This window comes from Leuciscus leuciscus (genome assembly GCF_965113295.1).
Source record: "Leuciscus leuciscus genome assembly, chromosome: 1".
Lineage (NCBI taxonomy): Eukaryota > Metazoa > Chordata > Actinopteri > Cypriniformes > Leuciscidae > Leuciscus > Leuciscus leuciscus.
This window is the reverse complement of record NC_138725.1, coordinates 77,545,343-77,565,341: the sequence shown is the minus strand read 5'-3', so window position 1 is coordinate 77,565,341 and position 19,999 is coordinate 77,545,343. Positions and strand designations below refer to the sequence as shown.

The 19,999-nt window shown below is 39.2% G+C and overlaps 1 protein-coding gene across 3 annotated transcripts in view; it reads left to right on the top strand.

Moving 5' to 3' along the window:
- Positions 1-19,999, top strand: part of prkcab (protein kinase C, alpha, b) — a 210,817-nt gene that overhangs the window by 74,110 nt on the left and 116,708 nt on the right. For all 3 annotated transcript variants that reach the window (XM_082185520.1, XM_082185519.1, XM_082185521.1), the window contains one exon: positions 16,166-16,248. In XM_082185520.1, the coding sequence (XP_082041646.1) occupies positions 16,166-16,248 (83 nt within the window). The remainder of the gene's footprint in view (positions 1-16,165; positions 16,249-19,999) is intronic.

The following is a 19,999-nucleotide window of genomic DNA, read 5'->3' as shown; positions in this document are numbered from 1 at the left end:
ACAGCTTTAAAGCTAAGTTTAAGTTAATATTAATAGAGTCATTTTGGAGTATAAATGCTCATAAGTGCCAGTCTGTGTGTTGTATTTGCTGGTGGTTCTACCATGGCATTTTTCACAAGTTTGTTGAAGTACCACGGATTAAACCATCACTGAATCATGTGTTTTATGTGCTTTTCATGGGCCAGATTTACTAAACGGTCCAAATTAGCATGCAAGCGCGATCCCATAAAAGTGGAAAGTTCATCTTCTGATAATGAGCAAATTAAAGAAGACAGATGCAGCCGGATCATTTCCATAATGAACAACGCAATCTACCAAGAGAAGCGAAAATTAGCGTCGGGTTTAAGACGTGCTTTTTTTGGCCGGTAAATAATGGTGCAAATACCAGTAAACTGACTAGCGCAAACCTTAGTAAATCACCTTGCATTAGGGATGCACGATATATCGGCCAATATATCGGTATCGGCCGATATCGGTTCATTTTTAATGTTATCGTTATCGGTCCGATAAGAATATTTGTCTGATATATTAAAGCCGATAAATAATGTATTATTTCCTTCAGTTGAGACGCTTCAGATGCGCACTGTTCAACATGATGGGTTTGAATTACTTGAAATATGATTTAAATCACTTCAAAAATGGAAAATACAGTAAAGTCTGTAATATCGGCTACATAAAATTATCATTAGAACATTATAATTGTGTGTTTGGGTCATGGATTTTAATGGTGAAACTTTTGTTTTTGTAATCAGACTCTCAAAAATTATATAAAAATTTGGATTTAGATTTATCTGCCAATATATCGGTTATCGGCTTTCAAATAATAAAGAATTATCTGTTATCGGTAACGGCCAAAATGTTCATATCGGTGAATCCCCAACTTACGTGATTCATTTAAATACTCTTCTCCCGTAAATTTTGCGTCTGAAAGGGAAACTCCTAAAAAATACACAAGATCAGATGCTAAAATAACCCCGTCCACAACTTCTACAGCGCTCATTTTTCACTCCGTGTCTTTAGTAAATCCTGACAGTGTTTTTTAACACCAAAGGAGGGTTTGCGTTTAGTAAATCTTGGCCCAGTGTGTCAAAGAAAGTTTTGCACCTGCAACTAAATAAAGTTAATTTCTTGACATCAGGCCCCTCAGGAACACTGAAAGCATCCGTTACGGCCCAGAAACAGCATTACCCTCGGGAGTGTGTCTTCCTCTCTTCTTCTCCTCTTCTCTTCTGTGGTGTCAGCACATCTGTGTTTAGCCCTTCACACACTCACTGGGTTTCATTCACAGCTCTTCCTGAGCTCGTGACACTCGTCTGTCTTACCCAGGCATGTTTGTTCATGATGCAGGACACAATATGACTTTAGTACTACAGTCAAAAATGACTGAAATTTATTATTTTATTTCAATGAAATGAATGTACACTATTTTAGTTCGATAATGTTTTTTATTTAATATTTGGTATTTTTTAGGAGTTTTTTTTTTTATACTAAATTATATTTACGCTGTATTCATAATCCATTTATTCACTTTTTGAGCATAGACCTGAAGATTACATTTCCAGCTTAAGCTGTGGTAAATCTTGAATGCTTTTAGAGCGACAGACTGAAGTTTGATCTCTTTTCAAAGATGACACTTGGCAGATTATTGCTGAAGTGGAAAAAAGTGAGCTTAAAAAAGTTACAGAATTTTACGTTTATTGTTACATTTATTTAAATTTTTTATATGAAATATATATTTTCAAAAACATGTTTTACTCTAAAACTGTGAGAAAATCAAAGTCATAAATCTAAACAAGTTGTGCTCAAAATTTGAGCTTGATATCTCAAAAAATGAGCTTATATATAAATATTTTATAGTCTTATAGCCTTGCCTTAAAAAATTAAAATAAATTGTGGACTTTTTTCTGTCATCCTCAACAGGATTTTGGAAATGAAATTTTTTTTTTTCTTTCTTATCACTATAAACGCTGTCTGATAGATAACACCCACACTGTCACTATTTACTGTAAACTTCAAAATCCACTCCAAACTATGATCCAGAAACACACATCTCTGTGATATTAATATGCTGGAAGGAGATACACAGTGATATGAATGATCTGCTCAGTTGCCTTGGTGACAGCAGGGGGACCACTGGGTTTGCCTTGAGAAACACACACACACACACACACACACACACACACACACACACACACACACACACACACACACACACACACACACACACACACACACACACACACACACACACACACACACACACACACACACACACACACACACACACACACACGTACGCACACAGAAAGAGAAAGGCCAGCAATTAGTGTGAGTAAATGAACAGAGGCAGGGGAAAGTGTCTTTGCTGACATCAATCACACGCATCACTTCCTGCTGACATCACCTCGGTGGGCTTCGTTGTGTTGTTCCTGCCGGGGTTTTTCGCACCTTCACACACTTGTAGTGTTTCCAGTTTGCTTTTCTTGTAAAGTATGCAGCTTCACTGTAATCAATGGGGAACAACAGATTTAATGTTGCAAAATTAATCCATTAGGAAACAAATTCATGTGTCAATATAAGATACAGTATATCTTAGTGTTTAAAACATTAGAAGAAAAAGAAGGACACTTTTACCAGGAATACTGTAAATAATATACTTTAAAAGAAGATAAGTTAGTGCGAACTGAATGTAGTGTTTTCGGACACTTGGTTACTAATTATTTACCATTAAACGGAAAATTATTATGGTTTAATTTATGAGAAATGCAATTTCTTGAACATGTACTTTTTATATTTATATATGTACTTTCATAATTATATGCTTTTTGAAATATGGTTAAAGTTACTGCTGACAAGCATTTACAGTAAACTACAATATTTAATGCCATTTCTATTGAAATTGCATGTCATGGATTTAAATATATTTGCAATTAAACATTTGTAAGGATGAAGCTGCACTTTAGTACATTTAAAATATATTAACTTTGAATGTAATATTGAATAACGCAATACAGTTAACATTATAATCAAGAACTTTATGTGTGCTTTGTACACATAAAAATAAGTGTGCTTCTTTAAAGCGTGACAAAAGACTATTAAAATATCATTTAAATTTGACATTATTACAAAGTGCACCTTTTAAAATGGTACTTAAGTGTGTTAAAGAAACAGTCATTAAGGTTCACCCTCTTTAAGTGGCCATTTATTTATTAATGTTATATTATAAACCCAGCCAGTATAATCACAATGAATTGCAAAGCATCCGATGTGTAAATAATGATTTACTCACTAAATCCAGCATAAACTCCGGCACAACCAGCATATTATTAAACGCTCAAGACAGACGCGGTTGATATTTCGCTTGATATTTGCGTAAAGTCGAGGACTGGCCAACATTGTGATGCTCTCAATGGCTGTAACTCGACGCCCTTGCCTCATTTAGTATGCGTGGTTCTATGAATATGCAAATGAGCCCCGCCTCCACTCACTCACTCAGCTTAGAGATCCACTGGTTGACGATCACACGTTGATCTGATTGGTTACAGGGTAGTTTGTGACGTCAGAAACACCAGCGATTTCAAAGCGTGTGTTTGAGACTGTCTTTGGTTCACTGCAGTTTTAAGGAGAAAATACTCAGCAATGCTGTCGACTTATGAACTTACACATGGTTTGTCTTAAAGCATATTAAAAACACCACATAGACACATAAACAACATTAAAAGCTGGATTTTCACCACAGGGTGGACTTTAAAATGCTTTCTTGGAATGGTATGAAACTTGGTAAAGGTTTTGGCACTTGCAATGTGGACACACACACAAAAAAATATCATGGACATGATTCGAACAGGTTAAATGGTCCTGCAAAAATCATAGACTGTAAAAAAAGATGGAGGACGCCCCTTCGCTCTCTTCCATTGATGAGAACTGAAGCCGCCAGTGTCCCGATATGGCGCTGACATATTGGAACTTGAGTCTGCGCAGTAGCGATCTCGGGACCAGACCTGCGCAGTCGTGAGCAGGAAGTAAAGCCGCAAAATCAGCGCTCCGCCCTCACTCTCGCAGAATGCACTCAGGTAGAGTGGATTCTGCACACTTTTTAAAAAATTGATTGCAGTACGACAAGAGGCTTGTTAAAATAAAGTAAATACAATCTCCTCAGTCCTCTGAAGATCCCGAAAAAAATGTCCGTTGGTGCTTCAGTGACTATACTTCGCTCAGAGAAGCTGTCAATCACAGCTGTCAATCATGATGACGTTACACCATCACGTAACTAACTAAAAACCAACTTATTTTTGAAACAGACACTTGAACTTACATCAGCGTGATAAAAACGACAGCAAATGAAAGAAACCACCTTTCGAAAAAAGATATTTGAAGTGTGATTTAATTGTTTAGTTGGTCGCACGTCCCGTTGAATAACACAGGGAGGCGGGGCTTATGACCTATACTAGGACCAGTCACCGGGGGGCGATCGAGACGCTTTGGCTTCACTTTTCAGGACTTGTGCGGCACGCTTGGCAAAAATAGTCACACTTGTGCTCCTCTCGGTCAAAAATGAGCGCATTGGAAATGAATGGGAGACGAATCTCATCTAGTGGAAGCGTTTGGTACTGCAGCAAAACTAAATCTGACTGAAAGCACATTTTTTGAGAAATCAAGCTAAAATTTTGAACACAACTTGTTTAGATTTATGGCTTTTTGATTTTCTCACAGTTTTAGAGTAAAACATGATTTTGAAAATATATATTTCATATAAAAATTGCGAATATTTTTATTTTTAATAACAATAAACGTAAAATTCAGTAACTTTTTTTAAGTTCACTTTTTAAAACTTTTTTTCACTTCAGCAATAATCTGCCAAGTGTCGTCTTTGAAAAGAGATCAAACTTCAGTCTGTCGCTCTAAAAGCATTCAAGATTTACCACAGTTTAAGCTGGAAATTTTATTTTCAGGTCAAAAAGTTAATAAATGGATTATAAGTACAGCGTAAATATAATTTGGTACCATAAAATCCCCTAAAAATACAAAATATTAAATAAAGTACATTATCAAACTAAAATATAGTCCATTCATTTCATTGCAAAAAAAAAAAAAAGGTAATTATTGACCGACGCGTGAAGAGCACCAGCTCAGACCAGCAAACCGTTCTATAATTGGTTGACTTTATTTCCTCTGGCAGTTCATGTGCTCTAGAGCTTTTCACTTCATGAGGCCGTGTGTGTGTAAGTGTGTGTGTGTTCATGACCGTATCATCTGTATAAGTTCTCTCTGATAGCTTTATACTGGGCCAGGCATATTGCAATTGTAGTTTTCTGTTGTTCTTAAAGTCAATCATTGTATCCCTTAAAACTCATCTTTGATCACCAAAACGACATATTTAAATGTTTTTTCCTTGAAAAAAATTCTTCATGCCTTACAATATCTTGACTGTAACTCGACACCCTTGCCTCATTTAGTATGCGCAGTTCTATGAATATGCAAATGAGTATGAATGTAACACTATCGAGTTCTCTCTGCTAGCTTTCACTGCTGGTTTTATCTCAGGTGTGGCGTCTCCGTCCGTCGCGTGCGCTACAGGTGCGCTGGTTACCTGTCAGTCTGTTGCCATGGCGCGCTGGTTACCTGTCAGTCTGTTGCCATGGCACTGTGGTTACGCAGGGATAGAGTGACTGTGGGATGTGTAAACAACAGAGCGGGTCAGTTTCTCACCGCCAGACTATAACGGGATCGTTCTTCAGCCCCATGAAACTTTGAGGAGAACTTGACACACAGAAAAGGAGTAGGACTCGTGTGCCTGTTGTTGTCGGACAGCCTGTGAGATGTGTACATGTGTGCTGTGTGAGAGAAAGCAGTAACCCTAGCCTGTGTGTGTGTGTGTGTGTGTGTGTGTGTGTGTGTGTGTGTGTGTGTGTGTGTGTGTGTGTTGTGTACTCAGTGTGGCAGTCAAATATAGATAATAATGGCTTGAACATTACTGCAAACATCTCTACTTTTCTCTACTTGCTCTGTTCCGGCATTTTTAGATATCATAAGCATTACTACACTAAAGCTTATTCAAAAAATGAAAGCAGCAAAAAGTCAAAAATCATATAGGTCAGAAAACTGTTATGAAGAAACATTAAAAGAAATACATTATTGCATTTATAGTCACTGCTTATGTATATTAAAATCGAATTTTCACCATATCCAAGCTGTGGTGCGAGAGGACAGGAAGTGAAGAGTTATTTCATTGTTTTTTATTTTTAAATATATATTTAAGATGTGTACAGTCACATGTATTCAGGGTGTAAGGGAAGAACACTTTTCTTTGTTTGTTGCACCACATTTTTTGTCATTATATTGACACTTTTTCTTGAAAAACATTTCAAAAACATCATGAATTCAAAGAGAATTTTCTAAGAATTTTGCATAATTTTATATTTCCTGAAGTGTGCTTATAATGGTAGGTAAATAATGGTAGTATTTTTTTTTTTTTTTTTTTGGCCCTCTGATTTTTAGAAAGCTTGTGATTTGGTCCAGTTAAGGGTTGCGTCTGCTTTAAGACTTTGTATGTACAAATGCTCAATATGATTGGGTTACATGTTTGCATATGAAATCAGCCTTACATGTGGAATTATTCTGAAATGTTTTCATAAAGCAAAGGAAGCACATGAGTCATTTTGGTTTCAATAAATGTTGTTATTGGACTAACAAGAAAAAAAAAATCTGTTTATTCATATTTTAGACTCATCAATCCCTTTCTGAAGAGGTGATTGATTATTAAAGTTGTGCTCCTCTTTAGTATTTTATTCTCTGTCTCAATGTTGATCTTTCCTGCCTTCATACTCAGGGATCCATGGAAGCTTGTTTCCGCCACAGAATAAAAAATAAATAAAAAATGACAATTGCGAATTGTCTTTTTATCTGACAATTCTGCCTTTTTTTCTCACAATTGTGAGTTTACATCTTGCAATTCAGACTTTTTATCTCAGACTGCATGATATAAAGTCAGAATTGTGAGTTATAAAGTCAGAATTGAGATATAAAGTCAGAATTGTGTGATATAAAGTCAGAATTGTGTGATATAAAGTCAGAATTGCGTGATATAAAGTCAGAATTGTGTGATATAAAGTCAGAATTGTGTGATATAAACTCGCAATTGTGAGTTATAAAGTAAGTAAACTCTCAATTATCTTTTAATTTGTTTTATTCAATGGCGGAAACAAGCTTCCACAGGGATCTATTATCATTATTATTTACAACATTAGTCATGTGTGTGTGTATGTATATGTATGGACTGTGTAATCCTATTAAAAGTAAGTAAACTGAGTGTTTTTACCTGAGTGAGACACTGGCTCATCCGAGCATTAAAGCCTCTGACAGACTGAGTGAGTGAGTGAGTGATAGTCATTGTTGTGTTGCTCTGTAAGCTGCTTTGTGTAATGGCTCTGTTTAATCTGCTGGCTTTTACCTGGTTGAATGGAGAAAACAAAGCTTGTGTTGATTAATTAGAAGACACCTGATGAAGCACCATCTGTCCAGCTAACTAAAGCATCTCTGTCTAGCGCTGAATCTATCATCCTTGCGGAAAAGACCATGCATTTCCATCTCGGTCCTGGCTGGCTTGGTGCTTATGGTTAATATTGTTCAACACAAGCCCAGCACGGTTGTTCAGGAGTTTGTCTTGCAAGCTACTCGAATTAAGAAAACTGTGGTGGTTCCCAGAGTGGTGTGCTCATCATCAGTGTAATGAAGTTTAATATTCCCGTTTGGTCTGCCCTCTTTAACTTTATTATCTACTTGAACTCGAAAATTATCCTCCACCTAAATGTTTATTAAAATGTATTATCCACATAAATCCTACATCTTGCTTGCTGCAAAATTAAGACAGTGTATTCAAGCATAATCAGCAGTGTAGGGGGAACACATTACAAATTACATAATCATCATTTTTCTAGTAACTAGAAAAGTAACTGTTACTTTTTCAATTAAGTAATGCAAGTTACTTGGTTTTCCAATGTATAGACTGATACCTTTCCAGTCCCCATGTTGATAAGAATCGTGAGTAAGTGCAAAGGCGTTGTGTGTGTGTGTGTGTGTGTGTGTGTGTGTGTGTGTGTGTGTGTGTGTGTGTGTGTGTGTGTGTGTGTGTGTGAACATGATGGTTATTGAAGTTGGAGACTAAATGTGAGCAGGTATTTACTCATCTCTCTCAAGAACAGATTCAGTATTCCTCAAAATGATTAAAACAGTGAATATTACGCAAACCTGCAATAGTTAAATATGTTAAATAACACAAATATGTATTTAATCTCACTTTATTAACCAGTATCTTCGCTGCTGACCTGATAATCCAATTCAACGATACGAATAAGCAAAAAAAAAAGACTTTAGATAAACATCACATTTGTGTTTCTTTGTGTTTGTGTTTCCTTAGGCTTATTCGGTTCACTTTTGATGTGAAAGTGCCTTTACATTTGCCAAAAAGAAAACTTTTGGAGTTTTTTTTTGTTATTAAAACACATTCAACCCAGCCCGGGTGAGAAAAAGTAACGCAAAAGTAACATAATGCATTTCACAATTAGTCACTTTTTAGGGAGTAACGCAATATTCTAACACTACTTTTAAAAGTAACTTCCCCTACATTTGCTTGTATGTCAAACCTCATAAATGAAGAGAAGACTCAACAGAATGCATAAGATGTACGGAAATCAATGAATTGGATTTACACAAATACAACTGGACCTGCCCCTCTTGAGATTGATCAAGTCAAGTCAGTTGTATAGTGCTTTTCACAATACACGTTGTTGCACAGCAGCTTTTATCCCATGAACATCCCAATGTATTTGCAGCATTGCTACTGCGTGAACTCTTGTGTGTAGGCGACTTTACTCCTTTATAAGATCAGAGTCTGTTTCACATAAAGTATCTGTTGTCTTCCCAGCAGAAATTATTTCTTAGTGGAATTGACAAGGGCCCATTTCACCTTTCTACATCAGTTGACCTATGTAATTACACTGTGGGGATGAAGCACACCAAGCCTGTCCCTGGAAATGATGGGTATAATTGGGCAGAATTGTTCACTGCAAGCTGTTGTTTATGATTCTCATCCAAGGATTGCCCTTAGGTTCAATGTCTTGCACTTATCCAGGTGTACATGTTTCATCTAGTTCACCTCATCCCTTGAGCAATATTGATATCAAACCTGATATTGATTATCCATGTTGGCTCAGCCACCTTTGCTTGGTCTAATAGAGGCACTGGCGCACAGAGATCGCGTCTCACGTGTAGGCGGGATCATGTTACAGCAAAACCAGACATCTGAAACCTATGGGGCATTCCCCTGAAAGGAACAAATAGTCTGAAGGAGGCCTTGTTCCAGAAGGCTATTGTTCTTGCAACTATTCAAAGTGCAAATCATTTGCCTAGCACCGTTTACATCAACAAAAGTAGGGGCTCCAGACTTCTCCAGCACGTACTTTGATGGTTTGCTGAAGGGTTAAGGTCATTGCAAACGAGTTCGTACATCGTACATCATAAAAAAGTTCGGATCAGGTTCGATTTCCTGCATTTTGCGCATCCGTAGCAAGCATTTTGAGAGGTGTTTTGACAATTCAGAGCCACCGTAAGCGAATGCCAAAATCCAGAACTGTTCAGGATCAATTCATTCACAGTCTTGTTTATAATATGTGGCTCCAGTATCGCTAGCAAAGCATCAAACTGAGCCACTGATTCCTGAAGTAAACTCTGAATCTCTCGGGATAATCCCGCAGCGAACTCTCCTTCCTCTCTACGCAGTCTTAGGATTGGATGTACCCAATATTTCTGCTTTATGTCTCTTTTTAAGAAGAGAGAGGACAACAAAATGCTTGAAGACTCCATTTTGTTTTGTGATTTTATTTCGTAACGGATTAATTAATACGCATCGGACTCAGTGTTCAAAGACCTTTAGGCTTTCATTTAGTCCAAGGCTTTCACACAGGATTGTCAAGGCATATCATAGCTTAGACAAAGTGCCCTCTAACTCTGTCTGGGCTCATTTTGTGTGTCATGGCTTCACCTGGTGTCTTGTTTAAGGTTATTCCCTTTGAGCAAATCTGGCCAGGATCAAGTGTGAGAACCTGCGTCCTTCGTTGCACATTCAGTGTTAGTTTCTGCGAATCTGGCAGACATTTTGCGTGAGAACGCTTTGGTTGGTAGTGAATGAGACTCTTTGAGCTTCTGGTATAATTTATTCAGCAGGTTTGGGGCAGACGACCAGAAGTGTCTGCCAGAGGAACGTTTAACAAGACTTGAAGAGCAATTACGAGAGGGTGCTATTCAATCTCATTGCTTTCCCTCAGAGATAGAGACGTTGCCAGAGAAAACAAAGCGTTGATGGGTTGTCCCCTTGAAAGACTGAAGCTGCTGGTGCTGCTCCGAGAACAGATGTTACCACTAGATAACAACCAACAAATAACCATAAATACTAATATTCTCTTATAAGCCACAGTCACACACTCTCTCGCTCTCTGTGTGTGGTTGATCAGGCATTGGCTTTGAATTATGCTCAAATATCGTCAGCTTCCACAGCTTCACTTCTTCACATATTGTACACCCACACGCAGATATGAACTGTCCTTGTGTGTTGTATAAGAGGGAGACGATGATCATACAGCTGTGTGGCATCTCCATCCCTCAGTGACACAAACGTGCTGTGAAGATGATTGATTCACACCTGCGCATTCACATCTGCTGAGCTCCACTTATATGTACCTGTGACATCTGGAGTGCAGGACTGATGGATTCCCCATGTGGTCTTGACAACAAACACACTAGTCTCCTGCTTTTTATTTGCTTCATCGTCCCCAAGATGGTATTTGAATGTTACCATGCTGATGGTTTCCAGCAGGTTTTTAATTGTGTAACCTGTCGGAGACTAATATGTTTACCAAGCGGCAACCTCCCGGTCTCTCTCTTGAATCCAACACGGAAGTGATTGATTCATCAACTGGCCACTAGAGACATTCTCCAAAAGAGAGTCAATCCCATAGACCCGCGTGTTAAATTCCCAACTTTACTGCAGAAAAAAACATGTTTACAGTCTGGTACAAAAAGTGGTTTTGGTCTATATAGCTAATTTTGCACTTCATGGCGACTGTGAGAGGGGTGAATTTTTTTATAACTCATCCGTTTAAATTATGTTAAGCCTTAAAGTTCTGCATAATTAAGGGCGTGGCCACTTGAGTGACAGCTGGATTGCGGCTGCTTCACTACTAGCCGTCTATCTGTGGTCTATTAGCGTCACGTCACCTCAGCTAATCCGCGTCTCTGCACATTTTCGGTTTATCCGGGAGTGACGCGCTGCCAAGATGGCGACAGCCGGCTCCGCCCACTTTGTGCTTCAAAAATATGGGCTCTTAAGAAACATACGGGGTGACGTCACGGACACTAGGTACATTTTTTTTTTACAGTTTATGATAGTCTATGTTCTATGTTTACATGATGCAGATTGATCATTGGAAAGCATTTGCACCTGTGTCCGATTTGCAAGAGGTAAAACCATAGACTGTAAAAAAATATGGACGTAGTGTCCGTGACGTCACCCGTAGGTTTCTGAAGAGCATTTTTGAAGCCTAAAGTAGGCGGAGCCGGCCGTCGCCATCTTGGCCTTGCGTCACTCCCGGATAACAGAAAATAGGCAAAGAGGCGGGGCGTGAGTGGAGCTGAGGAGCCTTGCTATGATTCTGTACTATTCTGCTAGTTGAAAATGTATTATGCAGTAACTTAATATTACTCTGAGAGTGTGTGTGTGTGACAGTGATTTATGTGCTTAACGTTACATGTCAGTCACTCTCTTTTTATAGTCTATGGTCCGTCAGCGCGGCATCGCTCAAGTTCGTAGAGAACTTATTCAGTCCATTTTAAATTCTGATTTTGGCCGCCTCTTAAATGGGTTAAACCATAGATATATTGCCTATGAAGTTCAAGTAAATGCGCTAGAAAATCCGCGCTCATTCAAGGATGTGCATTTATTGCATGGACGGAGAAAGCGCCGACACCTGCAGGATTTCATCTGACGGTACATAAGCATATTATAATCTATCTGTTCCGTGAGAGCAGAACGAACGAGCCTTTATTGACGTTTTTAAATCTGAAAACTCCAAAAAGCAACGAAATTGTCAGACATCCATTAGTGCATGTTCACAGAGGAAAACAACTGAAATACAGCGCTGGTTGTTCTCTCGAACGATACTCGACGACAACGACGGAATCCTAAGCCGTGGGCGAAGTAATGGGTGTATTAAATTGTATGAAATAATCCCGGAAAAAAGCACAAAACACTGCAGAGATGGCAAGTTCAGCAGCTAAAATTTGCTGAGGTGAAGTGACGGCTAGTAACAACACACAAACGGCTAGCATTGACATCAGCGGCAATCCACCTGTCACTCAAGTGGACACACCCTTAATTATGCAGAACTTTAAATATTAATCAACTAAACGGATGAGTTATAAAAAAATTCACCCCCCTCACAGTTGTTATGAAGGGCAAAATTAGCTGTATAGACCAAAGCCACATAGAGATCCAGGCTGTAAACATGTTTTTTTCTGCTGTAAAGTTGGTAATTTTAACATGGGGGAGATACAGATTTGACTCACTTCTGCAGCCAGCCCAAGCGGCCAGTCAATGAATTGCAGTTTAACTTACTTCCGTGTTGGTTTCAAGAGAGAGACGGGGAAGTTGCCGCTTGGGCAAAACCCTTCAATATTGCAGTATTAGTGAATAAACAAGATAATTGCAGTGCCTCTAAATTAAGACCCAATCCTGAGACTTCCCGAAGATGTCTCAGTGATTGTCTTCCCGAAGATGTCTCAGTGATTGTCTTCCCGAAGATGTCTCAGTGATTGTCTTCCCGAAGATGTCTCAGTGATTGTCTTCCCGAAGATGTCTCAGTGATTGTCTTCCTGAAGATGTCTCAGTTGTGTTATGTGTCATCCTGAAGAGTGGAGTGGAGTGTCAGGAAGAGGAAGCTGTGTTTTGGAGGATGCAAGTTGATGGCAGTAATGAACTCACAGGGAAATGAGAGAAACACACACAGCAGGACACACACTCTCCTTTTAATCAATCAGTGTTGTCTCTCCAGTTCCTGCGTGTGTGAGTGTCTTTAGGTTACGCCTGCATATGAACATCTGACTGTGGGCAACAGATCGGTTTCAAGCGCCAGAGATCCGCCTACACTCTAAAAAATGATGGGTTGTTTCAACCCAAATTTGGGTCAAATATGGACAATCCCAGCCATTGGGTTACGTTTTTTAATTAAAATTTCAACCCAACATTTGGGTTTGTCCATATTTGACCCAAAATTGGGTTAAAACAACCCAGCATTTTTTAGAGTGTACCTATCCAGCATTTTTAGGCATCATAGGCTCCTGGCATGAAGATTGTTTTAGAAGGTCGGAAGAAACATTATCCAGTCTTTTACTGGCCTAAAGCAAACACAACAGTTCAGCGCAAATCCCACCTTGCAGACAATTTCATTGGTTACGGATAGGGTTACGGATAGGGTTAGGGGTTATTATTATTTGATGTAGTATTAGGCATTCAGCACTGTGACTGACATGAGTAATTATTAAATCTTTGGGCTGAACTGGTTTGGGGGGGGGAAATCACCAGATTGCTACAGGCTAAGTGAAAAACGAAATCCAAGATGGCGGGCAAGTTGAAACGAATGTAAATTATATTTGTATTTAATGCTGAAAGCAACAAATAAAATAGTTTATTGGAATTTATTGTGAGTTGAGTCTCTCATGCACTTCCTTCCATCGCACTCATCTTAGACGGCATCATTCACCCACTATGATTCAACTGTGTTATTAGTTCATCACAATTAGCATGTGTCATGTTTTCATATCGTCCAATCACTCATATTCATTGATACATGTCTCATCATTGTCATCACTCACACTCAGTCTGTCATGTGTCAGGATGATGTAACGGGATGAGACGCCACGCTCGACACTATAAATCTAAATGACTGAAGCCCGATGTGAATTGAAGGCTGGTGTTTGTATGGAGCTGTTGGATAGGAGTCATTCCCAGCTCTCGGCTGTTTGTGGGAGGCGTTTGTGCCGATAATGTAGCTGATGCTGGTGACATTTAAACAGATCTCCCCTCTCAGCTGTGTTTAATACAAGAGACCAGCACAAGAGAACCTTCCAGCAACCTGTGAGGACTCTTTGTGTATCCACTAGAGTGTATCCATTAGAGAGTTGTCGTTCAATACGTTTTAATCAGGACAAGCACTAACATTCATTGATTTATTCTGTTTCTCAGTGTTGCATTGCATTTTACAACTATATATATATATATATATATATATATATATATATATATATATATATATATAGGAAATGTATCTTTATACATTGTTAAAGGTGAAGTATGTAAGATTTTACGTTAAAATACATTCTCTTAACCCAGTTTATTGTTCAATGACTACTATTAGTATGCAGTTCTTGGGTTTATCTCCCCCAACAGTGTAAACATTGAGCCCATAAGCACCATCAAAACATTGAGAGCGCCCCGCTCAGGGGTGTGTTTCCCAAAAGCATCGTTAGCCAACTACGGTCGCAAGTTCTGTCGTTATCAGCATAGTTCAACGAGTCTGTGTTTCCTGAAACCATCGTTCCTACGAACATTCCCAAACAGCATCGCAAAGTTGTGTGTTTGGAACGACAGCTCTCGACCTGTGGTTAGAAGCAGAGTTTCTTGTTTGCAATACCCTACAACCTTACAGAATACCCTAGAAACTGCCAAGCAACCACCCAGAACACCCTAGCAACCGCCTAGCAACCACCTAGCAACCACTCAGAATACCCTAGCAACCACCCAGAATACCCTAGCAACCGCCTAGCAACACCATAGCAACCACCAAGAACACCCTAGCCACCACCTACTGTAGCAACCACCCAGAACACCCTAGCAACCACCCAAAATACTTTAGCAACCACCCAGAACACCATAGCAACCGCCTAGTAACACCATAGCAACCATCCATAATACCATAGCAACCACCCAGAACACCCTAGCAACCACCTAGCAACCATCCAGAATACCCCAGCTACCACCTAGCAACCACCCAGAACAGCATCGCAAAGTTGTGTGTTTGGTACGACAGAGTTTCTTGTTTGCATGACGTGGATTTAATAAATCCTTTATCTTGAGCCAAATAAGCAAGCTGACATTCAGTACAACCTGTGTCTTTTATTTAGAATACATACAAATGTAATTTACGTCTTTTAGTTTCTCAAGAGATTTAAAGTGTCGTTTTTAAAGAGTGCGCATGTGCGAACGTGCTCTAGTACACAAGAACGAGCCAATGATTGAATCTGGAAATAAAGCAAAATAGCTAGCGTTAATTCGATTCATTAAAATAAGTTATTATCCACCACATGCGTGACGTCATTAACCAACGTGGTTGAACGATCAATTTGCGACACTACGGTTTCGGGAAACAGTCGTGACTCGCTAGCTGATTTCTTCAACGATGCATCGTTCTGTGGTAGTGAACTAGCGAGTTACGACTTTGTACGGGAAACACCCCCCAGATCCATCAATCGCTTTCCAGCTCAACCAATAGCGTGAGTTTGGGGGCGTGGCTACTGTAGCAGGCGGAGCCAGACGGTGTTTAGCCACTGTGGGTCCATTACTGGCACATCACATGGGAAAAGACATTCAGCACTAGTTGAAGTGCAAGACGAAACTCACTGCATTTAGACCGTCACATATTAAACAGGTCAAATCAAAGAGCATTGAGATACAACATCATCATGCGCCCGTTCAGAAAGTCTTTTACTTTGACATGTCCAGTGTCACCAAGATCAACTAGTTTGTCTAGATTTTTTCTTAAATATGCATTTTGCTATTTTGAATCAAAGCCTCCTTACACGTTGCTGTTGTCAACTCAACATATCCCACAATCCTTTGCGTTCCATTCTGTGACAGTTGAGCTAAAAAAATAAAGATGGCATTTGAAAGTTGTGCTTGGTGGTCAGTTTGTGTGTAAATGTACGTTTTTGACCGTTTTCCACTTTTGACGTTATTTCTAGCGAGAAATTACTGTTGTAGTAATTAAATATTCGATATGTACATGAAACAAAAGTGTTTATGTTTTTGCTCTAATCTCCCGTTTCTTCTCATCCACAGTGTGCTGTTTTGTGGTCCACAAACGGTGCCATGAGTTTGTTACGTTCTCCTGTCCAGGGGCCGACAAGGGCCCCGACACAGATGTGAGTAAATGCTTGTATTTCTCTCTCTCTTCACACATACACACACACACACACACACACTTGCTCACACTGCCATCAGCACTGTTAAGAGCTGTGTTTGTTAAGATCCGTGTCTATTTAGCATTATAGTCGTCATGTATTTAAAAGTATAAGTCATGCTGAGGAGAAAGAGTCCTCCTCCTCTCTCTCTCTCTCTCTCTCTCTCTCTCTCTCTCTCTCTCTCTCTCTCTCTCTCTCTCTCTCTCTCTCTGTGTGTGTGTGTGTGGTCAGATTTGACCTGCTGGCCCATGCATGTCCCCTGAGTGCTGCTTACTCAGACATCTAACCACACAGGGCCAGTTATGTGCGGTTTCTTTTAACCCTTCATAACCTGCTGTTCAAGCAGAGACGTATGAGAGGATCACATGCTGGTTGTGGTTGTTTTAATGGGTCTTTAATTGCTGTCAGATTGGAAGTTCAGAATGAGTTTTTGCGGTACGTTCAATATGTTTACTTACATCAATATAGTACATTTTTATAGCATTAATTTCTTTCATTATTTTTAAAGTGTCCATTTTTTCCTCTTAGATTGTTACATAATTTAAAGGAATAATGAGCTTCTTGTTTCCTGATGTCGATCCAAAACACAAAAGGAGAAATTCAGCTAAATGTTCACGCTGCCCTTTTCCATACAGTGAACGCAGACCAGACGTCCAGATGCTAGCTTTAAAAAATGCAATGAAATTATAATAAAAGTATTCTGAGGTCATATGTTGGCTTTGTGTAACGAACAGACTAAAACATCTTCCCCTCCCTGCTGAAAGACCGAGCATGAATTCCATGCTGGTTTGTGCTGGTTTATGCTGGTTTAGTGCTGGTTAGTGCTAGTTTAGTGCTAGTTTATGCTGGTTAGTGCTGGTTTAGTGCTAGTTTATGCTGGTTAGTGCTGGTCCAGGCTTGTTTATGCTGGTTTAGTCCTGGTTAGTGCTGGTCCAGGCTTGTTTATGCTGATTTAGTGCTGGTTAGTGCTAGTTTAGTGCTGGTTTATGCTGGTTAGTGCTGGTCCAGGCTTGTTTATGCTGGTTTAGTGCTGGTTAGGGCTAGTTTATGCAGATTTAGTGCTGGTTAGTGCTGGTTTAGTGCTGGTTAGGGCTAGTTTAGTGCTGGTTTATGCTGGTTAGTGCTGGTCCAGGCTTGTTTATGCTGATTTAGTGCTGGTTAGTGCTAGTTTAGTGCTGGTTTATGCTGGTTAGTGCTGGTCCAGGCTTGTTTATGCTGGTTTAGTGCTGGTTAGGGCTAGTTTATGCGGATTTAGTGTTTGTTAGTGCTGGTTTAGTGCTGGTTAGGGCTAGTTTAGTGCTTGTTTATGCTGGTTAGTGCTGGTCCAGGCTTGTTTATGCTGATTTAGTGCTGGTTAGTGCTAGTTTAGTGCTGGTTTATGCTGGTTAGTGCTGGTCCAGGCTTGTTTATGCTGGTTTAGTGCTGGTTAGGGCTAGTTTTTGCGGATTTAGTGCTGGTTAGTGCTGGTTTAGTGCTGGTTAGGGCTAGTTTAGTGCTGGTTTATGCTGGTTAGTGCTGGTCCAGGCTTGTTTATGCTGATTTAGTGCTGGTTAGTGCTAGTTTAGTGCTGGTTTATGCTGGTTAGTGCTGGTCCAGGCTTGTTTATGCTGGTCTGGTTTAGTGCTGGTTAGGGCTAGTTTATGTGGATTTAGTGCTGGTTAGTGCTGGTTTAGTGCTGGTTAGGGCTAGTTTAGTGCTGGTTTATGCTGGTTAGTGCTGGTCCAGGCTTGTTTATGCTGATTTAGTGCTGGTTAGTGCTAGTTTAGTGCTGGTTTATGCTGGTTAGTGCTGGTCCAGGCTTGTTTATGCTGGTCTGGTTTAGTGCTGGTTAGGGCTAGTTTATGTGGATTTAGTGCTGGTTAGTGCTGGTTTAGTGCTGGTTAGGGCTAGTTTAGTGCTGGTTTATGCTGGTTAGTGCTGGTCCAGGCTTGTTTTTGCTGGTTTAGTGCTGTTTTAGTGCTGGTTTATGCTGGTTAGTGCTGGTATAGTGCTGCTCTGACTGGTGGACCAGCATAGTCATGCTGTTCTCAAGCAAACCGGATTTGGTGAAGCTGGTCTTGCAGGGTTGAGTGTAAGTAGGCCAGTTGTCTGTATGCAAGCAGGCTGTTTGGAGTCAAGCATTGTTTTTGCTTGGATATTTATATTTTTAACACATTAAGTATGTAAAGGAAAAATAATATTAGATAAAAAAATAGGATTTATTGAAATATATAATTATAACTTTGTAATTTCTTTTGTTCCGTCTGCTGACAGTAGAACTGATTTTTTTAAATTGTTTTAGTTACAATTGTATTATTAACCAATGGTCATCTGAAGTTTTAAACATCTGAAGTAAAAATTCAAACGTTTCAAATGATCAAAGAGTTTGTCTCCTGTTTCAAAGAATCTACAAACAAATCAGATAAAAAGAGCTTGTTTACATTGCAAAACAAAAACATTTAGAGATATGAAAACAAAGAAAAATGCCAAATAGCAGCATAATCTTAAGCAGTTTGTTCACTAACAGGGGTTATGAGAAGAGCTCTTGTTAAGAAAGAGCTATTGATAATAAAATCTCAAAATGGAAAGTTGCTGTTTTCAAAGACTTTAATGGTCATTTGGGAACTCACATGTCGAAATCCAGCTGTCAGTCCCTGATTCCAAAAAGTGCACTTAGTAAAATACTTCATTGCAGCAGGAGCATGAAGTATTGTAGTCAATAGTGATAGCATGCACTTTTAACAATTGCTGAAAGAGAATTAATTCAACCAAAGCCAAGTGCAAAATGCCCAACTAAAAGGCACATAATGAAACACTGATAATCATAATGGTGACTTCAAACAGACTTCAACTACTTTTAACACCTAAGCAAGTTTTGTTGTGGTCTTGATGGAATCATATCAGCACTCAAAAGACAACATGTGCTGATCTACCAGCACTACCACTTTTCATACTGGGGACCAGCAAACCAGCATCCCACACAATGCTGGGATTTTCAGCAGGGCATTTAAAAAAAAAATATCTAGAAGATTGGAAATCACTGTTCAGTTAATTGTATAAAAAACAGCAATCCGGGCATTCTGACAAGCATATCTCAAATGACATACACTGACACCTAAATTAATTTATTGAAGTCAAAAAGATTACGTAATATCTCTGAATCAACCTAAATACATTAATTCATACCACCACAACTACATTGTATGGGTTAAGTTAGAAATATTATATTAGAAACAGATATTTTAAAGTAACAGATTCCAGGTTACCACTTTTTGCAGGGTAGATTTCGCACGACTGAACTTTTAATATTTGAGTGACCTAACCCTTAAACGGTATTTTGATGGATTTCCTTGTCCTGGTTTTTATGGGATAAATTTCCCTTCAAATGTATTGCGGTCACGGATGCGGTCAGGCTTATGCTGTTTTTCCCTTCGATCATGTTTCCTCGTTCTGCACTTGCTTTCCCAAACGTAGCAGTTCGAGTTTCATGTAAATTAGGGCGGGCATAAGCGTGACCATTGGTCCACTAGTTCTAGATTGACAGCTCCTCCTCTAGCCAATCAATCGAAGAGGGGAGTTGACATCACTGCTGATGCAATGATTACAGTCAACTGGCTCTCTTGTTATCAAACTTAACCTTTATGTTCATGGTATCTTGTGTTAAAAAAAAATATTGCTTATGGCTCATGATGCTAAAGCGCTCGCTTTAGTACTGTAAGTAAAACACCCTGCC